Source organism: Zalophus californianus, chromosome 7 (genome assembly GCF_009762305.2).
Source record: "Zalophus californianus isolate mZalCal1 chromosome 7, mZalCal1.pri.v2, whole genome shotgun sequence".
NCBI classification, from domain to species: Eukaryota; Metazoa; Chordata; class Mammalia; order Carnivora; family Otariidae; genus Zalophus; species Zalophus californianus.
The window spans coordinates 7,687,593-7,701,110 of record NC_045601.1 but is presented as its reverse complement, the minus strand read 5'-3'; the positions used below and the strand labels follow the sequence as shown (position 1 = coordinate 7,701,110).

Genomic DNA, 13,518 nt, shown 5'->3' with positions numbered 1-13,518 from the left:
CACTTTCTTAAGGGTGTCTTTTGAAGCAAAAACGTTTTTAATTTTGAAGTCTTGCTTATTAACTTGTTCTTTATTGCATATGCTCTTGATATCATACGTAAGAAAACATTACCTGACCCAAGGTCATAAGGATTCACATTTACATTTTCTTCGAAGAGTTTTATAGTTTCAGCTCTTACATTTAGATTCGTCTCTTCATCTATTTTTAGTTAATTTTTGTGTATGAGATCGATAGGGTTCACTGTGCCCTTGAAGGAATTCATTCCCTAACTCCAACTGTGGACAGGACAAAAAAGCATGAGTGACTCCTCCACCCTCCACTGTCCATCGTCCGCAGGCAGCTCAGGGAGCCTTGGCCTTTTTGCCTCAGATGTGCTTAGCTAGCTCACGGTAGACCTGGCCTATCCTGGCAGGGTGTGGGGTTCTGTAGTTTTGCGATGTTATTTTGTATAAACTTTAAAAGTCCGAGTCACCCTGTACTAGTTCATCAACTTTGTCAATGTTCTCCACTGCTTTTCCTTCCTTCTCATTTGCAAACGTACAGGTGGAATGGCATCCTGAAACTCCATTGGTGACTTTTGCTAATTCCCTGAAACCTTTGGGAACCATCTGGCTAAAGACTACAGACTTTAGGAAAGAGTGCAATTTGTGTCATTTAATTCATTTTCCAAATTCAAGGGGATTATTATTTAGCAATCCTAACTTTGTATTTATACTGCTTCTTCCCTTAAAATTCAACAGAATAGAAATGCCAGAAATTTCAAAAATACCTGGTTCCTTCAACATGTAAATCAAGACTGTGCTTTTGTTTGGAAAAAAATGGTAAAGTAAAGATCAGATGAGTCTTACTCAGTGGAACGCTTTACTCACACAGCCCTAGGAAATTTTTCTAGATACTGAAAAGATCTAAAGGTGCTCAGTAAATGCTTTTCGAACAGTTCAGAACCTTAATATTAAAACGGGACAAGGCCGCAGGGGCTGAGGACTGACTCGTTTGGAACTGCTTATCCTTTCCTGGAGAAAAACTTTGCTTTTTTTACTGCTAACTCTGAAACTTCAGCATCCTGTGTATAACATTCTGGATTTTATTTTGGCCTAATTGCACTTAAGAAAGGTTCTTATTTTTACTTTAGGAAAGGGCATCAAGAGAAGGCAGGGCCATTTCAGTACTGAAGTGCCTGAGTCGGTGCTCCGTTCACTTCGTCGGCCTCCCCTGAGCGGAGTGCCTGGGGACTCGGTACCCGGAGGGGCCCGGAGCCCAGCCCTGCCCCGCCAAGGTGCCGCTCTGAGAAGGGGACCTGCGCTATTTAGAAGTTTATGATACTGTGTTTCTGACACATGACCTGTCCGTGACAAAGGCTGTGAGGGGGATAGAATGTCATGGGTCAGGAGAAGCAGGAATGTGTGCCTGGTCCTCTACTGTCCCCTCGAGTCTGCAGGACCGTTCTGTTAGGACAGACGGCCTTGAAACATCTGAAGTGGTTGGTGTTTGTTCACATTTGTGGAAACTCTGGAAATACTCAGACCCCAAGGCGGGGTGGCTGAGTGCGTTAGAGATTGGGATGCTCGCTCATTCCTGGTTGATGGGCCAGGTGCTGTGCTACTTGGGGCGCTCGGTGCTGACCGAGCCTTCCCCTGGGCTCCTTGCGGAGGGCAGAGGGGCTGGCCCTGAAAAGGGACTTGCCCTCTCGTCTACCATGTTGATCAGGGAAGTAAGTTGAGCTTCATTCATCCTGGCCAAAAAAAAAAAAAAAAATTGTTTTAAAAATGTTTTTTGATTAAATCTCTGAAGATGCTTTTGGGAAATGCAGCCAGTCACGTACCTGCACAGCCGCCGTCTCTTTCTGTGGGTGGGGAAGAACCCAATACGAGGGGCTTCGGCGGCCGGTCTGGCAGCCCTGAGTGATTGCTTGGCAAAGGCAGCAAATGACCTTGAGTCTTGACCCTGGGGGAGGGGCTGCTCCACAGGCCAGGGTGTCCACCCAAAGTCAGTTGTCTTAAGAGCCTTCCCATTTCACAAAGGCAGCGGCTACAGACTGTCTCCTAGGGGGCCGAGAGGAAGGACACCCTTGTGTCACGGCACTGAGCCCACAGGGAGAGCCCGCTTTCGCCCCCAGACCTGGAAGTCCTTTCCCAGCCGAGGCAGTCCCGTGTCTCATTCCATCAGGAGACTTTAGAACCGTTTGTGTTTGGAGGACGGGCATTTATGAGAACAAGACGCAGCCGTACGAGCAGCCTGCCGGCCAGAGCCTTACCCTTGCCGCCCCTCATTCTCCGCAAGCAGCGCGTGAGCACCGGTTCAGTGAAGGCGGTAAGACACACTTGCGGAAGGAGGGGAGCACTGGCCACCCAACGGGACGGCCTGAGGGACCCAAGGCCCCGGAACCCGGGACTCCCCCTGCCGGCAGCCTGGGCACCCCGGCTCCTGGGGTCTTTTCAACACAAGCAGCAGCTCACGCGGCACCGACATTCCTCCTGTGGTCGCTCGGGAAACTGGCGGCCCCCGGGGTATTTGTTCTTCTCGCTTGAGCCTAGCAAATACGGGGACGGTCTGAGCAGTGCTTTGGGGCAAGCTGGATGAAACCTCGTGTTGAGCCGAGAACAGATACCCCGCAGAACCTTCCCTTTTGTCCATACTTATGAGTAAGTCCTAAAGCCTCAGCAAAGCCAAATCTGTCTTGCCTGGGGGCCAGCCGGACCACTGTTCAGCTCCATCAGGAGAGAACCCAGAAGCTGCCAGGGCCCCTTTTGTTGACTCTCACGTCATCCCTTCCTACATCACCCTTCCTGGCTGATCATCATTGGATTTTACATCTGAATCACTGTCGTTCAGATCCACTTACAGGCATATTAGAAAAAGATTAACGTGTAATTTTTAAACACCAGTAGCTACTTGTACAAGGTTTTGGATGCATTTATTTAGAGAATACAGCAGTCAGGAGATAACTCCAGGGGCGCCTGGGTGGCTCAGTCGTTAAGCGTCTGCCTTCGGCTCGGGTCATGGTCCCGGGGTCCTGGGATCGAGCCCCGCGTCGGGCTCCCTGCTCCGCGGGAAGCCTGCTTCTCCCTCTCCCCCTCCCCCTGCTTGTGTTCCCTCTCTCGCTGTGTCTCTGTCAAATAAATAAATAAAATCTTTAAAAAAAAGAGAGAGAGAGAGATAATTCCAGTACTACTATGTGATCACAGGAGAAAGGTTATGTTCTCTCGAAAAAAAAAAAAGGAAACAAGGTGAGAGACTAACTCAGAGTGTATTAGTCTGTCCTCCACAGTCAGTCCTGTCCACTCAGCAGTCACCGAATCGGTCCACTTGCCCAACTGCAAGCTGCATTTTGGATGGCTGGTGTTTTTAGTAAAGAAAGTCACCCTGGGGGCTTGGTTTCCTACACGTGCGTCAGACTCCCTGCCTCAAAGCTTTAGGAAGGTCTGGGAAGTGGCCATCGCTCTCCAGAGTGCAGGAAAAGTTTTCTCTTCTACGTCGGATCTCCGAGCGGGCTCTGAGCAGGGCTGACCCAAGCTGCCATGAGATGAAAGTGTTAGGACACGAAGCTCTCTGTCCATGACGCACCTCCAGGGACTAGCACTCACTACAGGTGGCTTAACCTCCATGGGGTTTTAATTCTGTAAGAAATCTATATCCTGGGAGGGTTAGGGGGTCCAGCGCTGGGTCTCTCCAGGGCACCGTGCTCACCTCTGCCATTACGGGAACAGGGGCAGAAGGGAAACCAGCTGCCCACACCTCCTAACAAATTGCTTCTTCGTGGGAGGGCCAGACAGCTGAAAAGATGGCAGGATGTGTCCCCAGACTACCACATTCTCTTGCGACCTGAGGCAGTTGTGAGAAGGAGCGCTTTTCCCAGGGGAGTATTTTGCCTGCCTTCCTCCGACCTGGACCCACAGCGCTGGTGAGCAGCCTGCATTTGCTCGCATGTTATGTTCTAGGGCCAAGGCTGGGTATATGTTATTAGCGCTCAGTCACTATATTCGTGGGGGGAATGACGTATTTTTGGACACCTCGGGGTTGTTTCTGAGCATTTTGCGAAGTAGCAACACGGAGGCAGCTTTCTAATCTCTCATCCCTTCTGTGTTTAGTGCTTTAGGATTCTTAAAGCATCTTCACGTATACGGCCTCATTTTACCCTTGAAACAACCCAGGAGGCAGGTATGATCGCCCTCATTTTACAAATGGGGAAACTGGGACTCTCAAGATAAGGTGGCTCACCCAAGGGCTTACCGCGAGCGAGCTGCAGAGTGCCAGGGCCTGGGGCGGGGGCGGGGGGGGCGCGCGCAGCTGCGGCCAGGGCCGACCCCCGACTGCCTTGCTCGGCTCAGCTGTGGAGCGAGGAGTCCCTGGCGTAGAGCAGCCCCCACATCCAGGTGCCGGCGGACATACAGGAACGCGGGTACAGGCGCCTGAGCTGCGCCCAGGGCCTGCAGTGGTCATCCCCGTGCTCTTGCCCACGAATCTCTGTTCTTTTTGCTCTGGGGGAAGACTGTGTTTGAAACCCACCCGTGGCCTGATGCACAGTGAGCAAATGCATGGGCTCATCACCCCTGCTCTCAGGGATGCTTGCAGATGTTAGCTCAGGCTCTGGCCTCACCGAAACTCCCTTCCCACAGCTAAGCCAGAATCTGTTTCTCTATTCGCTTCTGCAGTTCTTGTCAATGTACGTTATTATCCCTTCAGCAGAGAGAGCTTCTCTCGGGTGTTTTCCTAACTCCCTGGCTTACCTGGTTCCATTGTGCTTGGGAAAGAAACCGTTGGTGAGTAAATGAGCAAACCTCTAAAAACATGATTCTGAATAGATTATGCCCGACTTTTGGTGGAACAGTTTCTCCCTTCTTCTGTAAGCATAGCGACAAAGAACTCTGTCCCGGGCAGCGTGTAGCTGTGCACAGCGAGAAAGCCTTCTGCTTACTTCTTGTGCCCCTAAATCCCCACCAGTGTGAGGGCCATGAGTACCTCGGCCTGAGAGGACAGAGTGTCCCGTAGCTAAATGTTTTCTGCCAGAGATATTACTGCTTGTCTTTCATGTTGTACATGCGGCCTCTGTGGACTGGCACAGTTTGCAGAGGTCCTGCATGTGGCCCTTACTCCAAAGAAGGCCTGCCTTGCGTGTCGAGGAGCAGCCCTCTTTCGCGGTGTGAGAGTCTGGGCTCCCGGAAGAAAAGTGGATGCCCAGGGGATCCTCATACGCCGGTGTTTGCTCCAGTCTGACCCTGCTCAGAGGAGTACCTTGGCTCCTACACGAGCCTGTATTGGTTTGGGGGACCCAGGTTCTACCTGCTGCTGAGATGAGCAGTGCATATAAAGTCATTTCTCAAATGGCTGCAAGATGCCTGCCCTTTATTTTTCCATTCAGGTTCTTCAGGGAATTGGCCACCTCTTCAAGATGTGGGCCGGGGAGACTCCATTGCCAGCAGATTGGGAAAACCAAAGCTGCCTTACAGGGCCTCTCACTGTGTCTGACGGACGTGCTCAGCCCGTCCCCCAGCACCTGCCGTATCCCTTAACCACCCCCCCCCCCCCCGCCCGGTTCCTGCACCTGGCCAGGGGGGCCCCATCCAGCACCACCCCACCCCCGCCATGTGCTGAGTCCACTCCACCCCCTCCGGGCAGTGCTGCTGGGTCACTGCCTTCCAGAACCCCAGAACAATGGCAGAGGGCGGAATGGGAGGATGGAGCAGTCTGTGGAAACACATAGCACAGGGAGCCAAACAGTTTAATTGTTTTTTTGGAGGCATAATTTAGTCATCTTACCTAAAGCGCCTTTCACTCTTTGCAATCCAGTACAGAAAACTCAGCACCAAAGAATGAAGGGGAACCCTCCGTTCCCCGTCCCTGCCCTCCCCCTGTGCCTCAGATCCCCTCTGAATGATGGCAAAATAAGGGTCACACTCAACCGCACATCATTCTCACTTATATGTATCCTTTCCCTTACACGCACACACACACACTCACACACACTCACACAAAAAGAAAATCAAAACCCACTTAAGCATTATGGGGGGGAAAAAAGATTTAAGAACATCTTCCTCCCCATCTGGCATGGGGACCAAACTGCCTTCCCAGCAGGGGCTCACCCCGCTTTGTCCCCGGGTCCCACTAAGGATGGCTGGCAGTGTCCACCAGTCCCCAAGGGCCCCTCCGGGCGCTCGTGTGTCTGGGGTCAGTCGCTCCGTTTCTGCTTGCTGTCGATGTTGCCGTAGGCAGAGCCCTTGTCGATTTCTGTCACACCGATCATCCATCGAACTCCCATAGAAGCTGCAGAAATGGGAAGCGCGGGGAGTTAGGAGCCCCCGGGGGCCTCTGCCGGGGAGAATGCGGAGAGGCCAGCTGTCGGCAGACCTCAAGCAGCAGCTGAGATCTGGCCGGCTAACTTGGGGCCCAGGGCATAATCCCGCTGGAGTTCTCCTGGAGCACGGGCGTCAGACTAAGTGACATTAAAACAGAGCGAGGCTGCTCTGCTGGTGGGTTTTAATCCTTCAACCCTTCGAGGTTGCTAAGCCACACTCCACTGTACACGAAGCTTACAGAATTCCCTACTTGCTATATACTGACCCCCAAGGCAAAGGGGATGCTTTTGCGAACGCAGGGCAGGAACTTAACAAAACACCCTTCAGCGAAGCTGGATAACCTACCGGGAACCTGGAGAGTGCAAGAGCCCAAATGTCTATGTAGTGCCCAGCTCTGCTCTTGGGGTAAGTATTAGAGCGGTGAATGGGGAAAAGCCCCTGCCTCCCAGCGGGATGGGCCCAAACAGAGACCAGGAGCGACCCTCATGAGAGCCTGGCGGAGCCACCAGGAAGCTGGACCACAGGGCCGAGGTCACACACGACAGTCGAAGCTGCTGTCTCGGACACGGCAGACTCGGTGAGCTCCTTCAGGGCAGGGAGCACATCTGAGTCCCCCGAGGAGCCCAGCACCAAGCACATAATACACATTTCAGAATGGATGAATGGCTGATAACTGAAATCTCCGCCTCACGATGCACGTGTTTAAAAGCACAAGCATCGTAGTCTGCAAACCGTCCCTCAGACACACGTGGAGCTGACGGGCGAGTGCAGCCCAGCCCGACGAGGCCCGGGTATGCCCTGGGCCAGTTACAAACGGGCAGTTCTAGGAGGGCCTGTCCCAATATTAGAGCCACCATGCAGTGGCGGTGATGACACTGTAGAGAACCAAGGGGTGCGTAAGACGTCGACTCCATTGCTCAGAGGCCTGGGAAGGGGAACGAGACCCAAATACCGACATCCCGGGCGGAGTGTAGTGAGGCTCACAGCTGATGAGGCACCAGTCTGTGGGGCTCAGGGCAGTCAGCTCCTCTGAGCTCCCAGAGACCCTGTTTCCTAGGGAGAGTGTCCGGCCCCCGTTTTGGCATGCATTGCACATCTTCATCACCAAGGAACCCCACTGAAGGCTGATAGGCTCAGTCTGCTCCCCTCCCTCCAGGGACCCCGACAACTGCAGCTCCTGGCACCTGGCTAGCACACAGCAGCCCTGTGGGGGGGCGGGGTCCTCTGGCCTGTGTCGGGGGAGTTAAATTATTAGAAACGGGTTTTCTCCTGCACTCTCTTTTTTCTACACAGAGCAGGTATTATTTTAATTTTCAGCATTAAAATATATTTTTCATTTTAAAAAAGATGACAGCAGGATCTATTTTAGGAATAGCGGCCAATTTGCCTATTGCAAACAGTCTAGAATTGGTTGGCTTGATCCAAGAGAATGAGATAGGTTTTGTGTGTTGTGACAGGTGTAGGTAGTCACAATTTATTAGGTGAAAACTGCATTAGGGACAGTCCATCTGTGTGAATGTATTTATGCATATATTTCTGAGTCCAGAGGAAGGTGCACCAAACTGTTAATGATTCATCTCTGGGGCGTAAGCTCAAAGGGGAATTTTGTCTTGAGACACTTCTAGTTTTATGCACTTTTATGTGTTGGAGCCTGAGCGTTCAGTCAGCACCTGTGTCTTCTGCAGAAATAACTGAGCTATGTCCATTTGAAACAAGCACACAGATCACTGCATGCTTTGACTCTGTGCCATGTCCCCTCGGTCTCAGGAAGGCAGGGCACACTCTGCCTGTGCTTTCCAGAGTCTCAAAGGAGGATGCCTCCTTCTCAGACTTCAGGGAAGGGGCCGGTCCAGAGGGGCTGGCCGTGAAATGAGGCTGCCCCTCCCAGGGAACCCTACGAAGTTTCCCCCGGCTGCCTCACTTCAAAGACCAGTGGCAGTGTGCAGGGAACCCTGGGGCTATGAAGAGACCAAAGGAGTCTGAAACTCCTGGTCAATGAAGCCAGTGTGGATTAATGCAAGCAAGGTTGCTCCCAGACCTTTCTATTCGATGTTGGGGCATACGGCAACTGACTTCTAGAAGCACTCGCACTTCCCCAGAGGGGCTGGAACCCACTCTGAATGGCCAGGAGCCTTTGCTCATTGCTGCTGGGCCCCGAAGGAAGGAATGATGAGAGTGAGCAGAGCTGAGCGGTTGCTGCCTCGCCGAGCCCCAGGGGGAGCAACCACAGGTGAATTCCTCCAGGCCTGGGATTCTGGGTGTGTTTGACCGTGAGTCCTGCAAGCTAGTTTTCCCTGTCCGTCTGCAGGCTGTGCTTCCTGTTCCCAGACGCTGCGACACCCGGCACGTCTGTACCCGCCCTTCTGCCTCCCCCTGTCCCCCCCCCCGTCAGATGCTCCTCACAGTAGCTTGGCTGGGGCAGGGCTCTTGCTCTGCTTACCCACAAAGAAGACGAGGGCGAAGCTGGCCAGGGTTAGGGAAGACCCGCTGCTGATCATGTTGGTGAGGAACCGGAAGAAAGGGTAGAGCAGTAGGGAGGCCCAGAACAACCAGTTGATGAGCGTCCAGGGCCGCCGGGGGGGCACCATGGGTGTCTCTGGGAAGGTGCCCGTCCTGTAGTACTCCTCCTGGAAGGCATCCTGGGGACAGAGAGGCGACCCTGAGGCACTTTGCTCGTGCATGACACCACGCTCGTGCAGGCCCTTCCCGGGGCACCGGGGGCCCGCTGTGAGCTCAGTAGAACCGGGGTGGGGGGGGGGCACAGCACCACCCCAGCGGCATCTTGCAGTCGCCTGAGGGGTCTTCCCAGTACTGAATTTGGCGTCCCCTTCCCACAGTGACACAGAGGCGGGACGTCACAGCTCTGCCTCTAGCCCAGGCGTAGGAGCTTGAGCTTTGGTGCCAGGCCAGCCCGGGTCCGTCGGCTCCTTGGTACTTACCTGCCTCTGGTCGGGTGGCCGGCCTCTGTGGCCCAGCTTCTGGTCGGCAAGAGGGGCAGTACTGCCTGCCTCCCAGAACAGGCCAGTGGAGAACGAACTAGACACCAAACCTGCCCTCAGTGAACGCCCGCAGAACAGACTAGAACCCTGAGCCTCGGGCAGAGCCATGAGCTCGCCCTCCTGCACCCAACCCACGACAGCACGGCACTGCCCAGCAGCTCTGTGAAGTGACTGTCGAGACAGCCAGGTGGTCAGTAGGCCCCTGTCCTGAGAAGTTCGAGCAGCTTCTCTTCGGTGCCCGACCTGAGATTAAATACAGGAGGGCCCCCCTCATCTGCAGACACCCCGGCTTCTGGACCACCAGCGGCCGCGGCTGAGACCGTGGATGAGGGGACTGCCTGTTCCCGAGTGTGTGTGTGTGTGTGTGTGTGTGTGTGTGTGTCACCAAAGGGCCTGCAGAGGTCTCGGTCGGGCACGGGGTGCACCAGGGGGCCCCGAGGCTGGGCCTGTGCAGCGAGCACCCTCCAGCGGCTCCCGGGAGACCCCAGGTGCTGCTTGGTGGCCGTGGGAGTGAGTGACACCGCGGGGCCAGGCGACAGGCAACAGGGCCAGAGAGACCCGCATCAGGATAGCAGCACCGTCCCTGGGCACCGTGTGGCATGGGGGCCGGCGACTGGCAGCCACGGGGACTTTGCCCGCTTCTAAATATCAGCAACAAAGTATCCTGAAAGCATCCTGGGGGCTGACAGCGTGCACGCTGAACAAAACCCATCTCTGGGTCACATGGGGCCCCCGTCAGAGCCTGGTGGTGCCCCAGTTGTCCGAAGAGTCAAGTTTCCTGGAAAACGAGCTTCCACCTACCTGGAACTTACCCCCGAGGTGCTGACCTTCTCCCTCTAACAGCCTGAGAGGACAATCTCTAAAAGACACCATACTTCTCTTTTTTCCCCCAGTCAGGATGTACTGAGTAATATGCTTTTATCACCACGGAGGTCCATTATTAAAATGAGTCCCCAGAGCCTGTGGCTGAAGCAGACAACCTCTGGGGAAGCGACAGTGACCTGTCTAATGCCCAGAGCGAGGGCCCCTCGCTCTGCCAAGGCCTGCCACGAACCTGGGTGATTTTTCTCATCCCAGGGTGCAGCCACAGGAGCCCAATAACTCGGTGAGGGGGGTGCTCCGGGCTGAATGTTTGTGTCCGCCCGGAATCTCCATGTGGGAGCCTAATCCCCAGTGTGCTGGGCTCGGGACGCTCTCAGGCTCCTGATCGCCTGGCCCCCGAGGCCGTGAGATTTACGGGCCACCCGGTCTCTGGCCCTTTGATGTAGAAGCCTGATGGGGCTGAGACGGGAGGGCGTACTCCCGCGCCTTTAAAAAACAGCTCTATTGAGGTGTCATTTACAGACCATCAAACTCCCCCATTTTAAAAACTGGCCTTTTTTTTTTTTTTTTTTAAATTCTTTTCCTTAAGAGTTTTGATAGGTACCCATCTACTGTGATGTTTCTTCAGGGAACCGGTCTGCTTTTCCTGTCTCGGGCCAGAAAGACACCTGCTAAAGCCAAAAGTTATTTGTGCCTCCAGCAAGAGGAAAAAGCACCCCCTTTCCTAGGGGTCCGAACTCATTCACTCCAGAGTTTTCTTTTTCTCTGTTTTGCTTAGAAAACTGAATCTCTCCCCAAGACCCCTCACTGCGCCCCAGTGACTGGCGCAGTATAGCCTTTGCTGGCCTCCCAGGGCTGTCGCTGTGGCTCTGTGACCCTGCAGGGTGGGGCAGGGAGCACCCGGCCGGGGCTCGATGTCTGTTCCAGCAGCAGAACGTTCCTGGCCCCTCCTGGCCGTGTCACATCCTTGGCAATCAAGTCTGCCCCATGGGGAGATGGCCTGGGTTAATGATGCTTCCATTTTTTGTTGCCATCTGTTAGCATCGCGTGGCATAGGATTAAGTTGGAATTGGGGGAACGTATTTAGTGAAAGGGGAGTTTGTTTCCAGAAAGAAATCTTAACTCCGAAGTCTAAAGGGGGAGATGCTCCCGACAAAGGGCAAACCCCTGAGTGCTGTCAGAGTCTGAAGCACGTAACCAAAGCCCCGAGAGGCGGCACCAAAGGCCAGGCCATCCTCAAAGAGCTGGACCGGCTGGCTCCGCAAAATAAAATGTCTTTGCTAAGTCCCTGGGGGAGAGAGGAGGGAGGGAGGGGAAGAGGGAAGAGCAGAGAAGGAAAAGAGGGACAGGAAGTCAGAGCTGGCTCCTCTGTCAGCGGGCCGGGGCAGGAGGGACCCTTCAGAGGACAGCGCTCCCCGTGCAGGCAGACCTCAGGCCGGAGCGTGTCGTGTGCTAAGGACTGCACCACGGGGCCAAGCCGGAGATCCTGCCGCCACTCCAAGGAGCAATGCCCTCGGGGTCCGTGCAGAAGCCATCGCCAGCGTGGAAAACCCTTCGTTCTTGTGCTTGAGACATTTCCTGCTGGCTTCTGCACCCCACACAGAGCAGCTCCCAACCGCGGCCCCCGTGGACCCTACACACCCACAGGACAGCTCGAACGCCGCTTCCTTCACCCGCTTTTCAGCGTGCACCATTAATGGCTAATTCCTCGTCCCTTCGGCAGACTTCAGACTGTCAGCCAGGGGAGTAAGGAAGTAACTTAAGTCAGAAATGAAAAGTCAGAATTGGTTCAAACAATATCAGGGGGTAATAACCATGATGGCTCGGGGGAAAAGCGATTTGGGCGCTGCCGTTGTCCCCAAAGAGATCACGCGAGGGCGTGGGTGGTTTCCCGGAGCCCCCACCCTGCAGCCAGCGGTGGTCCCGGATGCTGACAGGTCATCAGCGTTGTGCCTTTTCTAAATGCTAAATCTGTTCCACTTAAAGGATGGCCCCGTTTTCGGAGATGATGCCCTTCCTACTTGAGAGTGTCAAAATGGCAGTGGTAGATAGTGGATTTCTTTTTATGTTCCTGCCTGAACAGAAGGAAACGTTGCCACGTCCCTGTTTGGCCGCCCAGCACCCCCTCCCGCACTTTGCAGACACTTTACTTGTCCGTGAAAGCAAAGCCAGAGAATTGCTGCCCTGAAGTCGGCAGAACTGTCTTTCAACACCATACGTCTGAAAGGTGACGCTTAACACAGAACCCCACTTTGGCAAGCGAGGTGGGGCACCAGGATTTCTGGTACATAAAGTCCCAGGCCCATCGAGGCTCCTGAGGGGACAGGGCTGCCACAGAAACGACAGAATGCTGGGGTTCCTTCCCGTCTGTTCACAGTTCCTCTTGGAGGCACCGCTGACCCCTCCTGCTCACTGCTCAGGTGGTCCCTCTGGGGAAAAGGCCAGCCTCCCAAGTCTGCTCATAGACATGGCCCGTAGGGAGAGGGGAGCTGGGAGCTGGGCATGTCATTCTCTGGACCTCAGTTTCCCCATCACTAGCAATAAGGGCTTTGCACCAGATGATCATTTTGAGAACCCCTTCCAAACTGAACCCTATGATTTTAACGCATACGTAGTTTAGAGAAAAGCCTCCGGAGAGACCTCATCAGGAAGGAGTGGTGGCTCTTCACTGAACGCCCAAGTGGTTCGGGTCACACAATGGCCATCAAGTCTCCCACCTCAACGCAGCAGAGAACGGACCCATGGAGAAAAACCTCCTTTGCTTTGGTGGGTTTGAGGCCTGCGTTTGTTAGATTTGTTTGTGTGGTTCTTCGCGAAGGCATTCCTTTCCAACGCCTTAGCACATTTTTCTTCTCGCTAATAGTGACATGTTGTATACCGCTCAGATGATTAAACCAGAAAACGGCACAAGGAAAAATGCCGCCTCGTGCGTGAAACCAGAGGAAAAGAGTATATATCGTTTGCGTGTTCCTCTCAGGCCCAGGCCCAGTTTAAAGGCATCCGCAGTACATGTCCAAGCATGGGCCTGCAGGCCATGTGTCTGAGGCGGCCTCTTAGAAATACGCTTTTCTAGGTCCCCTCGGACCTATGGGGTGAATCTTCGAGGCTGAGGGGGCTGCACGGTCCCCGCTCTGTGACAGGTCCCCGTGTACTGTTTGGAAGAGGAGACTGGATGCCTATCCCTATAACCCGTCCGGAAAAGACCCCAAAATGGCAAGTTATGCAAAAGTGACTTTTTGGGAACACAGGAGTGACTTCTTGCTGTGAGAGTATCAGGATCTTGATCACCAAACACCATATTTGTAAGAAATCTCTACTTAATCCGATGGTGGTAATCTGGGGGTCTTTGGGGCCAAAACACATTCTCAAAGGAAGGATTAGAATGCTTATCCAACTGGAGCGG

The 13,518-nt window shown here is 53.9% G+C and overlaps 1 protein-coding gene across 4 annotated transcripts in view; it reads right to left on the bottom strand.

The window, feature by feature from the left end:
- Nucleotides 1-5,701: 5,701 nt before the first annotated feature.
- AGPAT4 (1-acylglycerol-3-phosphate O-acyltransferase 4) overlaps nt 5,702-13,518 on the bottom strand; it is a 120,892-nt gene continuing 113,075 nt past the window's right edge. For all 4 annotated transcript variants that reach the window (XM_027601192.1, XM_027601191.1, XM_027601193.1 and 1 more), the window contains 2 exons: nt 8,735-8,933; nt 5,702-6,262 (listed from right to left, as the gene is read on the bottom strand). In XM_027601192.1, the coding sequence (XP_027456993.1) occupies nt 6,168-6,262; nt 8,735-8,933 (294 nt within the window). In that variant the 3' untranslated portion in view covers nt 5,702-6,167. The remainder of the gene's footprint in view (nt 6,263-8,734; nt 8,934-13,518) is intronic.